The following is a 23199-nucleotide window of genomic DNA, read 5'->3' as shown; positions in this document are numbered from 1 at the left end:
AAATCATCCATCCATCCATCTTTCAAACCGCTTATTCCTCACAATGATCATTGGTGGTGTTTGAGCCTATTCCAGCTGTCTTCGGGCAGAAGGCAGGGGACACCCTGAACTGAATGCCAACCAATTGCAGAGCACATTTGTTAATCTACATGTGTAATTCACGACGATGATGTACGATAAATTAACATGCTATAATGCTAAGCAATCACATAATTAATCAATGCGAAACACTAAACAGCAATGCAATAGCACTGAAATGAGTCCTTATGAGTCATCACGGGTATCCTGGCTGGCCCACTAACATAATGCTCTCACACAAGAAGCCAGTGTAGCAACAATATGAGTTTGTAGTTGTATTTTTTTTACTTTAACATAAATTCAAATGTTAGCACATGATGACTCCCGGAATGTAAATCTTGAACGTGTTGTTGTTCTGTGTAGAAGGCACTGAGATGGAATGTCAGGACGAAAACGTTTGACCTTTGGAGGTGGTATCGGAGCCATAACAGAGACCCATTTATGTGTTTTGGGCTGCTATTCGTGTAGGGTAGGAACCAAGTTATGCCCTCCGATCCAGAAAGGCTATTAGTTGCCCATAAATGTCGCAAGATGGTTGCAAATGTCGATAAGAAACACCTCAACTCGCTTCCAATACATTATTGACACAAAGATGCCATGTGATTGTACCAAAATAATACTTTTATAGCTTTGCCGAAGCAACAGCTCTCCAAAATATGTGAAAATGTCAGTGAATATCAGAGCTCAAAGGAAAAAAAAAACATGCGAGTTGATGACTCTCAAACTGGAACGATGTGTAAGCACATGACGCTGTACAGTACTTGTTTTTGCTGTTCATTATTGTTTATGTGCAAAGATGAATTATTTTGCTGTCCAAGATAAGGTATTGTTGTGGCAAAATCTCTTGAGTACAAGAGGCTTCAGTCTTTTTACATCAGGCTGATAATTGAACAGAGCTAGTTTTGATATTTGTTAATTTATACAAAACACAATTCAGCATCTTTACAATGTGTGATTAAAATCCATCTAGGCGTGTTACTGGACCGAAAAAGTGCAATATTATAACATCGCCCCCGAGCTGACACTCTATAATGTAAAAACATCAAATTGCACCCCTCCCACACACACAGACGCGCACACACACATTTGTGGATTTGAGTATGCAGAGACAACTGACACGCGTGAAGCAGTCATCCACACGCCTCCTCGGCGTCCAGCTGCTCCCTCTCCATCTCCATCTCAGGATGCCTCCCTCCCACCTGTATCAGCACTCAGCTGTTACACCTCCACACATTGTCATGCATGGATTCATATTTTTGCTCACAGGACCAGCAGTGTCGATGATCAGACCTAGAAAAGCCGACATATAATCTAATTGCATCTGGGTAGACGATATAAAGAGTTTGATGTTTCTCTTTAATCGTAAGTAAGTTCGTTGTCAGATCTCCCAGGCAAGTGACACGTAGATGTATCCCAGAGCTTGATCATGGCGTGGAGTCGAGCTAGTCGTGCTGTGAAACTCCGTCCGATGCTGAGCGGGTCTCTGCGAGCTGCGGGTCAGTCTGGGTCTGAGTCCGAGATGATTCTGCCCCCTGATTTCCCCTCAATCTCTCTGTCCCACGCTGGCTACTTATATACCCTTGGCCTGCGTGGGAATGAGTCAGGCTCACTTGAAAGACATCAAAGACATCAAAGGGTTGAAAGGCGCACTTCTGCGTGACGCCACAGGGCTCCCCTCCTGGATCCGAAATCGGTGAAAGCGATGAAGGAAAAAGAAAGAAACAAAAGGCGTCGCGGGACAGAGAGAATCAGAATCACACGGACTGCCAAAGAATCACAGAGACACGCAGAGACCCGCACAGGCACTCAACCCGGAAGTAACATACTGGCTTATTCCCCCTTGTGACTACAGAATCAGAATCAGAATCATCTTTATTGCCAAATATGTAGAACACACAAGGAATTTGTTTCCGGTCGAACATGCTGCACTAGTATCATCGTCAAAAAAATGCAAAGAGGCACTATACAGTTCCATCTGGGCTACTGTTTAGAGTTAATGGCTTGAGGGAAGAAGCTGTTTAAAAGTCTGCTGGATTTGGTGCGCATGGATCGGTAGCGCCTGCCTGAGGGTAGTAGCTGGAAAAGGTGGTGGGCAGGGTGCGGGGGGTCCAGTATGATTTTCCGCACCCTAGTTTGGATTCTTGCAGTGTGCAAGTCCTCGAGAGTGGGTAGGGCGGTGCCAATGATTTTTTTCCGCCGTCCTAACTGTCCTAAAAAAGCAAAACTGTACTCACCATTTGATGACAATGCTCTGATCTTACCTTGAAATGGGCATCTCTTTCCCTACATAGTACAAGTCTTCCAGTCACAGTTCCGGAGAATTTTATTTCCTAAAAAAACCTATTCATATGCCATATGGTGGTTAATGAGTTGAGTTTAAATTGAGTTTAAATTTAGGTGGAATAATAATAATAATAATAATAATAAGAATAATAATACATTTAATTTCTAAGCGCCTTTCAAAAGTCTCGAGGACACTTTACAGTCACAGGATTTTTTTTTGTGCGGGTGAGCATCGGCAGCCGTGAGCGTTCTCTCTACCCGGAAGTAACACAGCAGCACAGTTATGAAAGGAAGAGGAAAGGAAGGAAAGGAAACAAAAAAACCTATAATAAAAAAATAACAAATAACTCAGCCTACTGCTTGCTTTGCACGTCACATCACAAGTGAATGGCGCAGCCAACATGCAAAATTAAACAAAGCAGAGAAATCCACGGTGATCCAGCGCAAATGTGTAAAAACACGTCAATAAGAGACGTCATTGGCGTGCCCAAATTACACCCTTCTATTTGGAGAAAACTCTATTAAAGTCAATTGGATGTCGCGCAACTTTCACGTTTATCCTTGAAAGGTAAATACAATATGTGTACCGGTATATCATGTTACTTGCTGAAGAACATCACTTTTGAAATTGCATTCCTTCTTCATTTTTTTACACACAACTATCCTCATTGGATCAATATTTCTATTTCTTATGCAGGATAATAACGGCGGCGAATAATAAGAATGACAGAAGGCAACACAAATTGCTGGAGATCATTTTACTGGGAGAGTCAGTACTACATAATGGCGGCTGTGCAGAATACAATGCAAATGTACTGTAAATAGCACACATGTTGACTCAATATAGTTACATCTATCAAATATGCTTTTTTTATACTTGCACTATGTACATTTCTTAATGAAACATTTTTGCGCAGTTACAGTATACATCGCAGTCCTCTGACATTTCTATTATGCTTAGAATACTTTGTTTTTTTATCTTTTCAAACCCCCACCACCCTTTCAAATTGCTGCTGTGGACTGCAAATTTACTGATTGTGGGACTATTAGAGGCTTTCTGATTCTGAATACATACATATTGGTTTAAATAGCACTTGAACAACGGCTGAAGCTGGAACAAAGCGCTAACATGGAAAAAAGGGGAAATGCTGCATCCTTGTGTAAGGAAAAAACATTGCCAGAGGCCATGGCCAGTGCTTTATTGGCACCCAAACAAGACAAAACAAAACCCGAAAAATGGCGCTCTCCGGGAGCGCCGGGAATGGCGCTCTCCGTCATATTTAAAATTCCCGAATAAATTCGTGAATGGCAGTGAATGAGTTCATCTTTGTTGCAATACACTACAATTGGATTGGATTGGATTTGGATTTGCCACTATTAGTCTCGCAGTGGAGAAATTTACATTTCACAGCAGCAAAGTTATGAAAGGAATGTAAGTAGAAAAACAAAATACATTAGCTGCTGGAAAGGCAGCCACTCTCGCGGCGAAACAATACATATTGATTTCTATAGAACATTGAGTTAAACCTATGGAAACTTTTTTCCACGCAATATATGTATATTTTTTTTCAGATGATTGCAGCACAGAAACAATTAATTGAAAATGCTGACGGGGTCCAGAATAGGATTGCTCAGGTGCAGAAAGAAGGTAAACAACAATAATCCTCACTTGTGATCAACACTGAGTATTAATTTTATTTATGCAGTTGTAGTTTGAAGCGTTGTGCAACCGAGAGCTCATTTTGGATCACAAACCAAGTAACTTGATTGTGTGTGCAACATTGTATTTTGTAGGAATGGAATTCCACGAAGATCTGTCTCGGTTAGCGGAGAAGGAAGGAATGAAAGGATGCAAACTAAGCAAAGCTGTTGAAAGTTTTACCTGGAACGTCACCGTGCTCAAGGTACGCCAAGTGAAACACATGAAGTACACAAAAATTAAACATTTCATGCGCAAATATTTCTAACCTGCATTAGGATTTTTTTAAATCAGTCTTTCAACATGAAAAAAAAAAATCGGCAGGGAAAGCCAACAGGCGTAAGGGTCCAATGCCGTGCTTGATTAACCACTGTGACATGAAGATTAATTAATATAAGAGAAAAGTTGTCTACTCTGGTAACTAAATTCATATTGAGTGCAACTGTATATTTTGACTATAATGGCAACCAATTTAAAAAAAAAGGGTTTTTGCTAATCATTGATGTCCTCTTAATGTTGCATCAGGGTCAGAGCGACCTGCTGCGCAGCGCCAAGATGGATTCCCTGGATGCCCTGAGGCAAGTGGCACTGGCCTGTGAGGCATCCGGACTCACAAATCCTCCCGCCAACAACTCTGCAGTCACTTTCTCTGCAGCTGAGCTGCACTATACCTCTCATAACTTGAGCAGGCGCCGAAGTAGCACGCACAGCAACGGGCGTATCTGATGTAATTTGTTGACAAGCACGATGCATCCCTTATTCCAGTGGAGCATGAGTTCCCTGACTAACCCTGTTAGTCTTATCCTGGTTCGGACTGAACAGAGGCCTTTCCTGAATGACGCAAAATGACTGCTTTATTTTCTGACAGAACATTGCGCCTCAGTTTAACCCAACTCAATTTTTGTCGGAATTAGTAACGTATAAGCAAATATTCTGAGATTTTATTTCATTCTTCATATTTAATATAAGCATCATATGGAATCAATAAATTATTTTGAAATTTGAAATTATTTTGAGTTATTATTATTTTGATTATTTATTTTTTCAACATTTCAATCACGGTGGTATTGGGAGACCAAATGGATTTTTATTATTTTATTATTTATTGAATCAGTCCTGAATACTTGCTTCTGGATTTAAGATCTTTAACCCACACACCTCTAATCCTTATTTGCTGTTTTTGCATTTTAACCCCTTGCACACTGCCACTACGAAAAAAAACACAAAACAAAAAAAAAACATCTAATAATTTTGTATATTTGTATATTATGGCTTCTATATTCATATGAAGCTTAGTCTAATTAGATTTTCTGGTTTCAGACGCAGTAATCAGTAATATCTTAACAAAAACGGTTATTTCACGGATGATCATGTGACATAAATGAAATGTATGCAAACGTGAAATAAGCAACCACATTATGATGCAGGTTGTTCGGTGCCTTTGGTGCCTGTCATGTTAACTTGGAGAAGTTGAAATGCGGGGACGCATAACTGGAGAGGTTGTTTGCTCAAGGTACACATGTGGATCACATGACTCCCCGTTTCCAGCGACATGCACAACAATGTGAAAAGCAGTATGACGCTCTCTGTGATGGATGTAGTGGCAATAAAAGCAATAGAAAAGTGTGTTGAAAAAAGATAGATTCGGCTGTGTTGTGTCTTTGTAATTGAACACATTGAGTTTTTGAATGTTTGAAAACATCAACTGGTTGTTGATGATGGTTGGTAAATTTGTCTTTTATTTGTATTGTTATGTCGTCTTTTAACCCAAACTTCTAAAGTATATTTTTACCTCCAAGTTTTTGCTTTGGGAGAACACAAAAACAGCACACAAAAAGGCAGGAACCCAGATTTGAACAAAAAACTTCCGAAGCGGGAGGCAAATGTGCCAACCACATTATTTGGAATCAATAAATACAGTGGAACTTCGGTTTTCGAACGACTCAGTTCGAACAAATCGGAGTCCGAACAAAAAATTTGAGGAATTCTTGCTTCGTAGTTCGAACAAAAATCGGAGTTCGAACGCCAGTACGACGCGTGAGTGCGTACGCGAGGGTGGGATGCTGAGCGGCGTACGGGTGTAGATCGCTCTCTTCGTGACCAACTGTGTCACGTTCCGATGTCGACAGTGGCAGCTGATGAGTCGGAACGTTAATTGTTGGGGAGGATCGCTAAGCAGGTGGCAGAGACGTTGGTGCTGGCAGGTGATTTATTAACAAAAGGCGCAGGTTCGAGATGACGCGGACCCGGAAAAAACTGGTTGAACAAAAAGTGACACAACAGAGCCCCGCGAGTGGCTGAGCGGGGTGATCCGTACAACCTCACTCACTCGGGAAAAATAAAAATGCACACAAGGGTGCAAAACAGCATATGATCTCGAGAGTATCAACTGACGCGATCGAGGCTAATAAATACCTCGGGCGAAGCAACTCTCGTACCGATAGCAGTTCAAGGCGAGGTGCGAGGCGTAGTATCTTCCGACGCTGGGTGAGTGCCAGCGTCTGGTTTAAATGTCCAAATGTCTGTGATGAGGGAATTGACAGCTGCTGGCGGACGTCGGGAGCGGAGGCCCCGCCCAGCTGTCAACTCGCTCGTGACAAACTGTTGTCGTGTGCGGACGTGCTGCGTTTTGCTCTCGCGTTTAATATAGGTGTACGAAGTGTTTTAGCTCCTAATCATGCCTCCAAAGAAAGTCAGTGCAAGCAGCAAAGCTGCTACAAGTGAAAGCCTGGGTTACATTTATGTTTGTTATTTGTGTCTTTGCCATTTTGCTTAACATTTTCTGAGATACACATTGCTTTTTATGTGTTGGTCAGCATTTTAATGTGCAATTTCATGCATACAATAATGTATACAATACTAAAAAGGTAAACATTCAGGGTATTGGAACGGAGTAAAACGATTTACATTATTTGTAATGGGAAAAGTGATTTTAGTGTTCGAACAAATCGCTTTTCGAACAGGGTTCTGGAATGGATTATGGTCGAGAACCGAGGTTCCACTGTAATTTGAAGACTTAGTTCCTGAAATAATTTCCTACGAGGTGCATGATGATGATCCCCCATGGCACTGATTTGGAAACCTTGAATTGTTCGACTGAAAAAAGTCTGTATGTCGCTACATCATCAGATCATGCTAGTTACGTCATTACCAGACTGCAATGAAAACGCACGCCCAACGGATGGATGCAAGACAGGACGCCACTGAAATCAAAACAAAGTCAATAACAAGCGTTTAGAATGAGACCATTTGCTACACCAACCAGCTGATGGCAAAAATAATTCTGCTGCAACTTGTTAGCTGCTTACAATGGTTGCCATACAATGGTGTGAACACTGAAATAGTTTCAGCGCGGTTTCAAATTTCTTAAAATATCTTTTCATCTAAAAAGTAATTTTCAATCTGTGTCTTTCTTGATCTTCGTACCTGGCAGACGATCTTTGACATGAATAATGCATCCACTACCATCAAACCAAACCACATAATTATATATATTTCCATGTCTGCTTCGTGAGCGGGGGTTGGAAGTGTGTATGTGTGGGCGGGGGGTTGAAAAAAAAGTCATTATGTGAAGAAATTGTACCCCAAAGAATGAAAAAAGTAAAACAATTGATCATATTTGGCATTGTTTTTCTAATCTGTGTAACAAAGATGTAGGCATATGTCTCTGCTATTCATCATGAGATAGGGGCTGAGCCCTACTGCAGAATCAAAACCTCTTAAAAATGCTTATATTTGCCTCTAGAATCTAGATGGAACAAGATGGCAACAAAAAGGAATATGTTTATCTCAGAGTAACTCCGGATCTCCTTTGCTTGAGGATGCCACTTGAGGTTGCAAAGTACAGTGATACCTGAGCTCACAAACTTAATTGGTTCCCACAAAGTGTGTGTGTGTGTAAGGCAAAAAGTTTGTCTGCCGAAAATTTATATCCCATAAGAAACCATTAAAAATGTGAATAATCTTTTCCCAGGTCCCCATAAAACATAATTTTCTACTAAATAAGCCTTAAAACTACACAAAATATACCTTATTTTATCTATAATAAATAAATATGCTATTGTATTGTAATGAAATAAATAAACTGTATTGTATAATAAAGTCATTTTATTTACGTTTGTGATGGTCGTTGATGTAGTTGCCTCTTGATGAAAACCGAGTGAAGTTGCCGTGCTTTCTCACCGATAATAATCTCACTCACACTGTCCCCTGCTATCTGATTTTCATTAATACAAATCAACAGATGTTTTTCAACCTCTTCTATTACCTGAGACCGTTGCTTAGACAACATAGAAAAACCCTTAATTGCTTCCTTGTTCTTAAGGATGGTAGCAATGGTCGACTTAGTGTACTGGTACTGGGACGCTATGACACACAAACGCACACCTTGTTTGTGTTTTTCGATGATCTCCTTCTCCTGCTCAACCGTAATTTTCTTTTGTGTCCTCTTCGGCTTAACACTAGCCTGTGGTGCGGTCTTTTTCGGTCTCATAATAGCAAAAGTATCCTCGATAACAAACCACGTCCGCTCTCAAAGAAAGGGGGTGATGAAAACTAGTCCGCCAGCCACCGTGATCTCCTTCTTCTGCTCGATCGTACATTTCTTTAATGTCTTCTTAGGCTTAAAACTAGCCTGTGGTGGGGTCTTTTTTGGTCCCATAATAGCAAAAGTACTCCACTCAATAACAAACCACGTCCGCACTCAAAGAAAGGGGGTGACGGAAACTAGTCCGCCAGCCACCGTGGCGCTGTTCGACTGTGTGGTTAGGTGGTCATCCCCCGAAAACTAGTCCGCCAGCGCCGTGGCGCTGTTTGGTTTGGATCGTCTGCCGTTCGTCAGCCAAGACTATCGATGAAAAGGTTTCTTCAGCCATCATCTGTACTTCTTTGAAGGTGTCGGACATTTCGCTTCTTATCCAAGAAACCTTGTCAGCAAACTAAAGTCGTACTGGTAGTTTAGGCCCTATATATATATCCCTACTGTCCAGACATGGCAGTGCCGGACTTTGCTATGATAGGTCCCTGCTCTCAGGTCGGGGGGAGCAGAGGACTACTCCCTGCAGCTGCTCCACTGATAGTTCCTATCGTTCTGACTAACGGCTGGCCTGATTGCCCCACTTCGACCGGTATTACCTCATCAGTATTACTAATCCTATGTTGCCTAAGCAGGCTATTGTATGAACGATCCAAATTGAACCTCACCCCACCAAACCGGTTTAATGAAGGATTTAGTTGTTTTATGAACATCACTTCTTTTACTCAACTTTTAAACCATCTATGTTCTTTTGCTAAGATTTTAACCTCATTGTCGTCAAATGAGTGGTTGCTGGCGTTTAGGTGCATATGTACTGCTGTACATATTAAATTAACTACATTACTTTGTTTTTCATTTGGCAGCCTATCTTTTGGATGCACTAATTTTTGCCTTAAAGTGTTTATCGGTTTGAAATAAGTAGGGATTTTGTGTTGCCTAAGGACTCTGTAGTTTTTCAGAAACTCCTGCAATGTAAGGTACTGCTACTCCTCTCCTTTTTGTATCTTCAGAAGTTTTGGTTTCATTCCCTATCCTTTCTTTCTGACATTTGTTAAATGACCACTGAGCTTACCCAGAGTTTGTGAGTGCTCTCCTGATATGTTTTGACTCCTTTTCTCTACCTTCGATGCGTGTTGGTATTAGTTTAGCCCTATGCTGGAGGGTTCTGATAACTCCTAGTTTGTGTTGTAAAGGGTGGTTAGAATCGAAAAGTAAGTATTGGTCAGTGGGCGTAGCCTTCCTAAAGACTTCTTTTTTAGCGCTCTGTCCTCTTTTATAATTACTTTACAATCCAAAAAGGCTAGTTAGTTCTCTTTAATGTCCTCACGAATAAATTTAAAGTTGTTGTCTATCGAGTTGAGGTGATCTGTGAAGGATTGAATTCCTTGTTTTTTAATTATGACAAAAGTATCGTCCATATATCTAAACCGGGAAGGATTAGATATATGGACCTCACATCCTTCCCGGTTTCCCGGGAAGGATGTGAGGGCCTGTTTTTTCCATCTCTTCCATGTACAGATTAGCCACTATGGGTGAAACTGGTGAGCCCATAGCACAACCATGAATTTGTTTGTAAAATGTCTCCCTAAATTGAAAAGTATTAAGGCAGATTTCCAATAATTGGCAGATGTGGTCCAGTTTAAGTTTGGTTCTTTCATGCAGAGAAACGTCCTCCAGCAGTCTTGTCCTTACCACTGAGACTGCTGCTGGGGTTGGGACAGATGTAAAGAGAGAAGTCACATCGTAAGATGCCAATGTTTCCTCAGGTTCCAATATGAGGTCTTTGATCCTCTCTACAAACCCTGTGGTGTTCTCTACCTGATATTTTGTGTTACCAACCAATGGAGCTAAGATAGTTTTTAAATATTTGGCTACATTGTATGTAGAGGAGAGGTGTACCCTTGTCTGCTGGCAAAATAGTAATATTTTTATCTTTTTGTAGAGTAGTTAACACCTTTCTCTCTTCTAATGTTATGTTGGACGGAGTTGGTTTGGCACTTCTAAGAAGGGCTGAAAATTTAATGCGCAGACCATCTGCCTCTGCATAGGGAAGTTTGTCTGGACAGTAGGGATATATATATATATATATATATATATATATATATATATATATATATATATATATATATATATATATATATATATATATATATATATATATATATATAGGGCCTAAACTACCACTACCAGTAAGACTTTAGTTTGCTGACGAAGTTTCTTGGATAAGAAGCGAAACGTCCGACACCTTCAAAGAAGTACAGATGACGGCTGAAGAAACCTTATCATCAATGGAACACTCCTGTATGACTGAGAGCTTATACAGACATACAGCCAAGACTGTATGCTCGCGAATTTAATGTTCGTGAGGCAAAAAGTTTGTGAGCTAAAGCGTTCACAAGCTGACGTATCACTGTACTACTACTGAATTAATTTCAACTTATGTTGGTTCCTTGGCAGCAAAAAGCCACAAGATGGCATTGAAGTGTTAGATATTGCACTGACTTGAGAACAAAAAAAAAGCAAAGGAGTTTTCAACAAATTATACAGGATATTGTAATGTCATGAGAGGCTAGCTCTCAGCGGGACAGGACAAGGAGCGCAATGGGCGACAGGTTTGAATACAAACAAAGGTTTTAATAAGGGTTTCAGGGGGGAATTCACAAGTAACAAAGGCAGGAATAGTGTCTCTTTCAATATTTAAATCATAATAAAGTCTCTGCTGAGGTGACACTGAAGACTGAGTTCTTTTCTAAGAGTTTCTAGGCCTCACCCCTCTTGACGTCCTCCTCAAGTAGCCTAGCCACCTTTAGCAAGGTCCGAATCCAGTGTCCTGTCGTGTGGTCCCAACTGGCAATCAATTTCTCCACAGAGCTTGTCTCCCCCCGGGGCCCACACTCAGAGGCTCTCCGCCTTAAAAGCCTTGCCTGCCAATCAAGCCGTGATCAGCCGCAGGTGTGGTGTTTGAATTGCTGCCTTCCACCAGATGGGGCCAAAACTCTCTCTGGGTGAAGCGATCTTAGGGGGATGTATTTGCCCTCCAGAACCCAGCCTGTCGTGACATCACAATATGTTTTTAAAAAGAAATTCACAAATTGGTGAGTTTATGAATGCCTAACTGCAGGTGTATATTCATATTATCTACAGAAATGTAGTACCTTCTCTGCAGTAATCAAATGTAGCAAATTAGTGAATTTTTATGATCAAAGAATAAGTTTACATCGACTTATACAAACAACACTAATGCCTTATACTAAGATGTGTCTATTATGTTAGGTCAGGTCTCTGCAGTGTAATACAAACCCAATTCTAATTTAGATGGGTCATTGCGAAAAATACAGGGATTTTACATACTATCCACAACAGAGACAAGTTATTGAATTCAAACTGATATTTTGTATTTTGGCAAAAGTCTGGAATCTGTATTTTGCTCTTCATGATGTGTTACAGGTTACACATTTTCAATGTGAGACAGGCCTGGACTGCCGGCAGACACCCATGGCCACACTGCTGTAGAATGTGACTTGCTTTGTCTTGCTGAAATAAGTTGATGTCCATGAAAGACACTGCTTGTTTGGCAGCGAATGTTGCTCCAACACCCGTTTTCACCTTTCGGCATTCATGGTGCCTTCGTCAATGCACAATTTACCTAGGCCATGGGCACAAACGGCATCACAGATGCTGACTTTGATTTATTTTTTTCCAATTCTAATGATCTTTTTCCTCTTTGACACAGAGGAGACAAATTTAAAATGTCAACTTAGACAATAGAACACCTTTTAACGTTGATTCAGTCCATCTCAGACGGTCTTGGGTCCAGAGAAGCTGGCAGCGTGTGCATAGTAGACTTTTTATTGATGTAGTGCTGTACTATATTTACTGACATTGATTTTCTGAAGCGTACCTGAGCACACATGTCAATAGGATTTAAACAGTTATGCCGTTTTTTTCCGTTTTGCTGGAGTGATGTCTGAACAGTGGAATGTCGCAAATATTCAATGTTGCGTTTTGCCTTGCCACCCTCTCACCGATATTTCCCTTGAATCTTTGAAACCTTTGATAATATGGACTGTAGGTGATGAAATCCCTCATGTCTTTGGAATTTTAATGTTTGAAGAACTTTGTTCTCAATACTCTCGATGACAATTTTTCTTTTCTTTGCAATGTATTCAATTTGATATGTTGAAAAGGGTGTGAAAACTTTTTTTAGGTTTTACACTACATCCTAACATCATTGCAATTGTGGTTTGTTGAATAAAAACTGACTAGTCCTGTGAATGTTTAAATTTAGTGTTTAGGACCTTTGTCAGCATCTGCTGGTTTTCTGTACTTGAACACGCTGCCCAACATACAAAGTTCCAGTGTTGAAAGTCGGAGATTTAACTTCTGCAAAGGGCGGCATAAACAGGCATAAACTCACTGCAGGTCGCAGCTCCGGTGCCGCCTGGATATCCTACACAACCTCAGAAAAGAACCGCTGAAGCGATGACTCTTGACTGTTAATTAATTTTGAGTTTCCTGAATGATCATTTGAGATAGGGACATTGCGTTCAGGTGTCTGCATTGCCTATGTGTCTTAAACCTTTAGAACCTCTCTATGATCTCTTCTTGTGTGATGCTACCTATTATTGTTGTGTGGTCCAATAGTGCTTGATGCCTTTGCACCATTTGTGTTTTTCTGCAGAGGCAAATACTTAAAGTGTACTTGTACTCGTCAGGTGATGTAAACCTGTTGAAAATGTATAACAGTAATGCATTCATGGCATCGACATTGACTATGATGGCTTTTACGTTTGCCTAAATATTGGTCCTTGAACTGTTCTAACATTCACTGTATGGTGTTTTTGTTTTTGTAAGCTAGAATGAAGACCAAAAGAGATGTAAAATATTTATTGATGTGTATTTGAAAAGCTATAAATAAATAGAATGAATGACTAAATGTACATTGCTTATATTTTAAAAAAGCTATGGTGTTTTCTATCTAACAGCAATGTATTATGTTATAATAATAAACTTATCTTTTTGTGACAAGACCTTTGTGAAAAACTTTTCTTATTTCCCGACTTCCTTTCTACTATTTTAGACTCAACTTTCTTTGTTCTTGACATTATAAACAATCAAATACAATACATTTTCATACATGTGAAGTTTCAGAAATCATAAATCGGGAGATTTTTGTACTCGCGACTGTGGTGCGTGTTAAAATGTAAAATGTGAGCGTTAAAAAAAGTGTCAATTAAAAGTAAATAAAACACTAAAATGCTTTCATTGTTGATACTGTACATTCAATTAATATAAAAATGTATTTTTTTTTTAATATTTTTTGTTTCACCTTACAGATGAACTGTCTGTCTTGTGTCAATAGTTGCTATACAAAGTGAGTATTGTGGTCAAAATCGGGAGTCTCCCGACCAAAATCGTAAGATGCATTTTCAACGGTACAAGTTATCTGATTCCGAGTGTTTATGCGAATGTATCAGTCACCAGTCATGCCAGCAGGGGGAGCCAAGAGACAACAAATTATTTCCTGAATCCATGTCAAATAGAACAGAATACAGTAATTGTCAATTTGCTCATACGCGGCAACAATTATTTCTCAATTTTACCATGTATGTGTCTCGATAATTGAATGTAAATAGAATTTTATGTGGATAATTTCTAATAGGGCAAACATATTAAGGTGCCGGTGAGCAAATCTCAACTCACTGTACCTGTTGTAAAAATGAGTTTTACAACTGCAAACAAGAAGACAATAAATAAATGAAAAAGCACAAAAACAGTCAAAGCAAAATCAAGTCTTATCCCAAATCAAAAACAAAAGCATTTTCCTCACAGTTATGAGAATCACGATTTGAATTCAGAGTTTTTAGGGGAAAAAAGTGTGTTTCGTTCGGTCGTTCACAACTCGAAATTGTTTATAGGTGTCAATGGTTGTTTTTCTATCTTTGCCTTGTAATTGGCTGCCGTGAAACCTGCCTGTCGCCCAAAGTCATCTGGCACAGGTTCCAGTTCAGCTATGATCTTAACCAACAAGTACAGAAGAAAATCTTCATGATTTCTACTGCTATTAAGATGTGTGCATCTTAAACAAATTACTTGCTTCATCTGCTGAAGGTTGACTTTTTGCTTTAATGGCGTAACTTTAATATAGTGTCTGAGTGGCATGACAGAAAATGTATGGGGAACATCTGTCAACCTTATATGGTACATTCGGCGTATCGTTAAATGAGTGCTTTCTCAGCACACGTGTTAATGAGCTGAAGTATTGTCCTCCCAACCTCCCAGAGATGTTGGGCACCAGATGGGAGGTGATGGAACTGTATGGTTAGCGTAGGTGGTGACATGACAGCCTGTCGTGCCCTAATGCAAGCTAACATCTGGAGGTTCGCAGACCACGTTGCTCCTTGGCCCTGCGGCAGAGTCCTCTAGCCCAGGGCCAAACGCCACCACGGGTGAGGCGCACTCGCGGTTGAAGTTAGTCCCCTGAGAAAGGATGTGGTAGCTCTGATCACTTCAGTGGAAGTTAAAGTCAAACTTGTTTTGCTATATGACAGGTGATGTATAGAAGTCATTCGTTTGCACATGAAACATTCGTCCACACTCTGATAAAAAGCTGTTTGAATCAATCCGCTGTAATTTCAAAAGTAATTGGAGCTGTAATGACACTCGGTAGGATTGATGGATGGATGGATGGATGGATGAAGATGAAGATTCATAGATAGATAGATAGATAGATAGATAGATAGATAGATAGATAGATAGATAGATAGATAGATAGATAGATAGATAGATAGATAGATAGGTAGGTAGGTAGGTAGGTAGGTAGGTCGGTCGGTCGATCGATCGATAGATCGATAGATAGATAGATAAATAATTGTTGTCAAGAATTGTTGTCAAACAATGTGTACTACTTTTGCCCCTCCAACAGTTTCAATGCTACAAATTGACAAAATCTATTTTATAGGGTTCTGGACAGTCACAGCCATGTGTCATGAATTTTCATGTCCATTAAGCTTCTGTGTTTACAGCCAAAGCCAAATAAAAAGCAAAATGTATTGCTTTTTATTTGGCTTTGGCTGTAAACACATTGTAAACATTTTGATACTCACTGAACAAAATTTTAGAGAGTGAAATTTTGTCCCACTTTTTTTTTTCCTGATACGTCAGTTCAATCGTTTCAAAGGCTTTTGACTTTAGTTTGGCTGCACTGTAAATTAATTTTAGTAGTCATAAGGGATTGGTTGTCTGGTTTGTTTCAGTCTATCTCCGCTAAAAAAACAGTGTAACATGCACACAGACATGCGTGCTCCCCTCTATCCTGACAGCCACCCCCCCCCCCCCCCACACACACACACACACACGAGTGTATGGCAGTTCTATGGAGGCTCTTCACATTGTCCAGACGGCCCAGTGTCAGGCAGCTAAATGAATGGCTGTTTATATTAGCAGGCTGCTTTAATGAATTAGAGCCACGGCTCGGCTATGTCACAACAAGCAGGCTCATACACACCAGACACGCTCCACTCCTCACTCTCTATTTAAGGTAAGGGGAGGGAGCTCAGGCGTCCTGATTGCGTCCGTCGGGACCAGGTGAACCAGGCGGCCCGACGGCGCCCCTCCAAGGGCTTTCTGCTTATTTACAAAGGGCATCTGGTGAAAAAGGACACATATAACCTCACCAGTTGTGTTGCCATCTCGTTGCCTGCGATGGGCAGAGGCCTACCTGTTTGTAGATGTGTGTAGGAGAGCGGGCATGATTACAGAAGCATCACCCACACGTACACACACACACACACACACACACACACACACACACACACACACACACACACACACACACACACACACACACACGCACATACACACTCGCACACAATTGCACAAATATGTATACAAGCTGAGGTTTGCCACCCAGCCGCGTACGTATACACTGGTGACAGGCCTCTGATGAGATTGCTTCTGGTTCTGCTCACCCTGGGCCACATACGTCAAGGACATGGCCCTGGGGCCAAATCGAAAGATTCTTTTCAAATATACATTTATTCGGCCTGAAAGAAAACAAGTCCCACAATGCATCCAGATATAATATCCAACTCTCAGAGGCAATTTAAAAAAACAAAGTATACCATATTCATCACTTGCCCTTTTCCCACGGGCCATACCTATTTTCTGGTTTTCTGTGTGTGTACAACATACTGATGTGGGTTTGTGAATAGTCGGGGGATGGATGAATTCAACCTAGTGCAATGTGAGGAAAGTTCATTTCTCACAAATTTAAAAATGAACCCCCCAACCCCACACATATATCTTGCTATGAGCTTTATGTTTTTCTTTTTGTTGCCACCCATTCATTCCACACGAGTAGCAACTTTCATCCTCTCACAGTCTCAAAAGCAAGATGCACTATTTTTAGATGAAGGATAAAAGCAAAACCAGGAAAATAGACCTTAATGTGCAAGCAAAAAGTCTCAAGTGAGCAACTGGACTACTCGATTCGTCTGACAGTTTGCATTTCATCTTGGAAGAATTCCTCAGTTGATGTAACAAGGCTTGCTTGCAACGGAACAGCCTGGTTTGGTGTGGAAAAACCAACCAGAGCAGTTTGTGATTAATTCAATGATGGGAGAGAGAAATTAATTAGACTAATGATGACAGATGAATATCCACAAGCACAATTTGTGTATCTGTAAGGAGGAACAAGGCTGATCAAGGTCCGACATTAGCTATCACACACTCTAAATTCTCCTTCCAGTTTTCAGGTGAGCATAAAATGGCCACCCACCTACTTCCCCACATTTATTCACCATACTATGCAGTCTTTGACCCAGCGAAATCCAAAGTGAAAACATCTTAATGCTTCCCTCACTAAAATAAGTAAACATCTATTATGCTATTTGTCACCAAGTAAAACATATATATTTTTTATTTGAACCAATTGAGCTGACGCCATCACTCTCGACATGTTTATTTTATAGCTAACCTTTACGTAAATGTGTTTCCATCAGAAGATAAATAACGTGTGCATTACTTGTACTGTTGAAACCCCTTTATTTCAATTTAGTAGATGCGTTTACTAGTGTATTAAAGTGTTGCTCACGTACCTTCTGTTTGAACTCACTTGCAAATATTTATCTAATAAATTGAATACATTTACAAGGATCTATTTTAATAGACAGATGTGAGTGCTAAAAGTGTGTAGGGGTGTAAAAACTGGCCCATCTTTGATATTTGTGCCTGATCAAATCAAATGTACCATGTTTGTGAATTTAGCAGACCATGTTGCGAACCATGTGTGTTTTCTTTTACACGCCCTTGCACACATTACAGTTTGGTGACAGAAAGTAAAATAGACCTCAAACCAGGAAAAGGTAGGTCTAAATTATGGCGCAGGTGGTGTCACAAAATTTTAATGGCTTTAACCACAGAGCAGGCAGTCAAACTCGGTGCTCTACAGACATGTGTGAGTCTTTGCTTTTCATTCCTATGTATGACACTGAATCATTTTTGAAATTAATTTAACACATATTACTATCATCAACTTTGTATTGGTATTTAAAGAAAAAGGGCAGTGTCACAGCATGTCTGTTATAATGGGTGGGTGAGTGGCGGTAAGGTTTCCAATGTTCCTGCTAGGACCTGCAAACGAAGGTTTAGCTCCAATTTATTCTAGATGTACGTGATGCATTTCGATCTTTGAGTCAGTTTAATTCAACTTCTGCAATGCCGAAAAAAATGCGAACACCTCTGCCATGCTGAATTCAAAGGGAATGAGTGGTTCTGTGTTAATAACCACAACCGTGAAAATGCCAATAGAAATAAAACGCCAACCACGCGCGCAGTTAGACTGCACTTTGCGCTACACATGCACAGGGAATGTAACCAGGGCCCAGAGTCTAAACACAGTGAGATAAAACTGACTGACTCCTATGCGCTAGTGTGTAAGAGCATAGTTGTCAGTTCATCTTATCATATTAGTTTGTTGCTTTGAGCCTCGGGATAGAAAAAGTAGAACAGATGGAGACAAGGACAGAGAAAAGGAGAGAAAACAAGTTTGTTCTCTTCTCTTGGGGAGCGTGAAACTCACTCATAGTAGTCGCAACTCGTACAATCAAGCAAAGCTTCTCCTTACGTACATTTAAGTGAAATTGGCCACGGCTCCTTTTTTTCCGTCTTGTTCAACTTGACTTTCCAGGCCGGCAATTATTTCCTGCTCTCATCTTGCCTCATTTTCTTTTGTTGTCTCCCTTTCTTTTACACTGCTAAATTAGCCAGCATCCTGCAGCATGCGGTAGCTCCTCAAATTGCTTTTGTCCTTTTAGCGGCGCGTAGCTGGCAAGCATGCACGTTGCGTGTATTCGCAGCGACTAACAGCGGGATGGAAGGTTAAGATTGCTGTAATCATGGAGGGCTACCTGTTCATTAAAAGACCCGGCGGGGGTTTAGGGGTTGCTATTTACAGCATTTAAGAACAAATTAAAGTGGCACAAGCTATTAACATGTGCAACATTAACGGAAGATCGAAAAGAGACAAAAGAATCCATGTTTGAGAATTTTTAACATTTATTTGTTAGCAGACTCTTCGAAACTGGAAAGTTTTGACTTGGACCGAACGAACTGGTGGTGAGAACAACCGACACAAAAAAAAATCATTCAAACTTGTGAATGGCTGTAATTATCGTATAATGTGTCTGAAGATGGCGTGTGATTGCTCAGGTAGGGGGTCGGGAGGAGAAGAGTTCGACGAGGTGAAGCAGACAATTGTCATAGTAATTGCCAGAACGCGCCTATTCATAATAGGCTGTGATTTGATGCACGCAAGATGAGCAAGATTCCTTCTTTCAAAAAAAAACACAGTCTGATGAGAGTGAGTTGCAATTTGATCTTTTTTTACGAACTTGTTTGAATGGACATTTACTCATCAACCTCTAAATAAAATGTCAACTGACAACTTTCACTTTTTCACTTGCTTCAAATTTTTGCATGGCTGGTGCATTTTTTTATGTGAATTGTTGCACCTAAAAATTGTATGAGGATCTTTTCTCAAAGTTGTCTCTGTTTCTAAATTTTGATTGATTTTTGAGAGATGTGCAAAATGATACAGAAAGGGTTTATTGATAAAGTATCATACACTTTTAGACAAATTTACTTTCAGTGCATCACCACAATAGAAATATATATATTTTTTCCCGGTGAAGTGTTAAGTATCTCAAAAGTTTTGAATGCACAAAAACATTTTGTTATTATTATTTGTATTTTATTTTTTATGTACAATTTTACTAACGGTATGTTGTACCGTCAGTATGTTGTTTCTCTGATTGGCATTAAACATCTCCAAAATTGCCACAATCTGTTCACAGCAGTTTGAAACTTGTGCCAATGACAGTTTAGGACTTAATGTAGAACAGCTCAAAGGGACTGTTTCACTTGTTCGTTTTGACTTTCCGCAGCAGGCAAGTCATCCTGGTAAGGGTGCAATGGATCCGCTCATCATTAAAGCCCATTTGCACAGAAAAAGACACATTTGCATCAAATGGCTGAATTGCGAGAAATAAAAAACAATTCTCATCATTTAAACTTTTCCATCAAGGCGTAATGCTGTCATCAGCTGGATACCTCATTTAATGCATGTTTAAGAGAAGAGCAGTTGATTCGTCGAGCATAGAAAACATGTGGCGCTATTGTGCGACGCTCTTTTGTTAGTTATCTAAAAGGGTGATAAGGAAGACGGAATTTGGAACACTTTTAAAAAGGCTGCTGTGATGGTGGTGAAATTACCTCTGGGTGAGGGCTGTCATTAAAACTGGACAGGCGCTGGCTTCTTGGATGCAAGAATGGCTAATAGCACCGAGGCTCCACGCCGTTAACATTTTGAACCAGCCCCGATGAGAGTCCTTGTCCGCGATGTCTATTCCAACATGTACAAAGGTGGAACTTTGATACATTTACCTGCAAAGACTATTTTCACAGACAGTTCATGTCTGCCTTCCTTTTACTATTTTGAGATATACACAAATAAAATTCAGGAACACACTTAACATATATTTGCATTTAGCAGTTCAGTAAAGCGGCGTCCTGGGGGTCTAGTGTTCAACACCACAAAGTGCAGAGGTTCGTGAGTTCGATCCATGGCCTCCATGTGTGGAGTTTACATGTTCTCCCGAAACTTGCATTATTATTATTAATTTTATTGTTTTTTTTTTATAATTTGCATTCCAAAGTGCATTATTGAACAAACTAGTTTGTCCGTCAGTGCAAGTGTGTGTGCCCTGCAATTGGATGGCAACCTGTTCAGGGTGTCCGTCGAATATTGTTCGAGGGCTCCTGCAGTTCCAGCAACAGCAAATGGATGGATGAACGTTCTGTCCAGCGGGCTGTCCAGGCCTGCAAAACCTTCTCTGCTGGCCTAAAAATATCTGAATCACAGACTGAATTATATTTTGTCCGTGAATTCTTATTAAATAGTTCCAAATTGTCTTTCAGCTTCCTTTCATTATTTTTCCCTGTTTCGCTGCTTTCAGATGTGTATTTTCGTATTTCAGCATTTAACCAATCACATTTCAGCCATCATTTGTTACCACGGTCAGAAATCTACCTGGATGCCTTCACTATCTGTTCTGCAAGTATCAAATATGTCGATCAAACTGTTGCTTTAACCAATCAGATTTGGAGTTGGTCACCCAAAAAGCCATACCAGCGCCTTTTGGGTTGCCAAAACTGCTCTTATCAATAGCCGCTAGTGACAAGAGCATACTGGCCAGAGCTAGCACAATGTATCGGCAGCGAGCTGCATAAACATATGTATTATATTTATTTCATCTCAGTTTTATCAACTCACAGTGGCTGAAGGCGGAGAAGAAATGGATTTGGTTGTAGATACTGTATACTGTTAAAGCCATTTTCAAGACGAACTTTTTAAAAAAAGTTGGACATTGTTAAGAAAGGTCAGACTAGCAAATATAGCAAATAATCTTGCAATTTTATAAGATTATTATTGACGCTTGGCCATCCTTCGCCAATCATCTTCTCTGCAGTGTGAAAGAGCGACTTCTGACCCGGCGTAAAAGAGCGACTTCTGACCCTATTCTGTTTTATGAATCCATACGTTGATGGTAAAAACTTGAACAGTTTAATGGCAGTATTTCTTCCTTCATAAGTTATTTCCTGGCTAACTGTGACCCTCTTGTACAGTACAGGACGTGTAGTAAATCACACCACATTTTTTTATAGTGGCAGCTGCGGATTGATTCAGACATAGCACAACTGAAGACCTGGGAGTGACATGCACGGCTCGCCACTGTGTTCTGTTGTTACAATTGCAGTTGTTATGAAAGCACCACGTAATGTATTGTATTGTACTCTAACAGTATACCTTTCAAAAACTTTTATTCCAGAATTGAACTGCTCCTATTGCATGTATGAATAATGTTTTAAGCGGTTGACTCTACTCGTTATGAGATTTCCTTTAGAGCACAGATTTATAAGCCATTGAAGACAAAAATGAGTTGAACTTCGACAACTTTTTATTTGTTGTTGTCTTGTATAAGATTATATGACTGCATATATAAATATACGTATTTTCTGCGTATTTTCTGCATCCACAGGCCGACTTGTGAAAATGCTACAAGTGGCAGTTTGTCTTTTTTTATTCATAAAAGGTCTCAACACAGAGTGGACTGAGATTTAAACAGAGTGAGGCTGTTATTGTGCATCCGCAGGGGATCGCATGAGGGGAAGAGAAATGATGACTAATAGCAAGCCGACGCAAAAGCGACGTCTACAAGTTTGGATTCATTCATTTCAATGAGTTCATTTCATCACAGTATCCAGATGATGGAGGATAACATCCATCCATCCATAATCCGTACCGCTTATTCCTCATTAGGGTCGCGGGGGGTGCTGGCGCCTATCCCAGCTATCTTCAGGCACGAGGCGGGGGACACCCTGAATTGGTTGCCAGCCAATCGCAGGGCACAAAGATACAAAAAATCATCTGTCCTCACACTCACCCCTATGGACAATGTGGAGTGTTCAATCTGCCTGCCATGCATGTTTATGGAATGTGGGAGAAAACCGGCGGACCCGGAGAAAACCCACGCGAGCCTGGGGAGAACATGGAGTATAACAGTATTGTAAAATATTGTGTTCTAAATGTTAACAAACAATAAAGATAGATCGCTGTCCTCGTCTGCACATAAACACAACAAAGGTCCAAAGATTTGATCTTTAATTTTTATTTTAGTTCCATACAGACAAAAAAAATACAAACATGGCCACAGACAAAACCGAATTAGGCCAGACTCCTCTAGTGCAAACACTAAACACCATTTCTACCTTTGTGAAAATCACTTTCTCATGTGGTTTGGAAAACTCTAAGAAGATGCCACATCATTGGAACCCTGCCTGCGTTAAATTCAACATTAACTCATGCGGTCTGTTTCCTTTCCGGCTAAACCCACACTGGATATGGAATTGAGGTCTCCAAAAAGTGTTACGAGAATCATTTGGCGAAGACTCATCATCATATCTGGAGAAAAAAATATCAAACTCCAAAATCATTCATGCTGACACATTTGCTACATTCGGGGATGATGCTCCATCTTCATCAGCT

General features: G+C 40.2%; 1 protein-coding gene across 1 annotated transcript in view; it reads left to right on the top strand.

Annotated features, from left to right (window-relative positions):
- The window catches only part of plcl1 (phospholipase C like 1), a 92061-nt gene extending 86200 nt beyond the window's left edge, over positions 1–5861 (top strand). The window contains exons 10-12 of the mRNA XM_089003396.1: positions 3934–4009; positions 4156–4265; positions 4586–5861. Coding sequence (XP_088859522.1) covers positions 3934–4009; positions 4156–4265; positions 4586–4786 — 387 coding nt within the window. The 3' untranslated portion in view covers positions 4787–5861. The remainder of the gene's footprint in view (positions 1–3933; positions 4010–4155; positions 4266–4585) is intronic.
- Positions 5862–23199: the final 17338 nt, after the last annotated feature.

This window comes from Hippocampus bargibanti, linkage group LG08 (genome assembly GCF_051943395.1).
Source record: "Hippocampus bargibanti isolate YZ-2025 linkage group LG08, ASM5194339v1, whole genome shotgun sequence".
NCBI classification, from domain to species: domain Eukaryota; kingdom Metazoa; phylum Chordata; class Actinopteri; order Syngnathiformes; family Syngnathidae; genus Hippocampus; species Hippocampus bargibanti.
The sequence above is the reverse complement of the archived record's forward strand: the minus strand, read 5'-3'. Positions and strand labels throughout refer to the sequence as shown.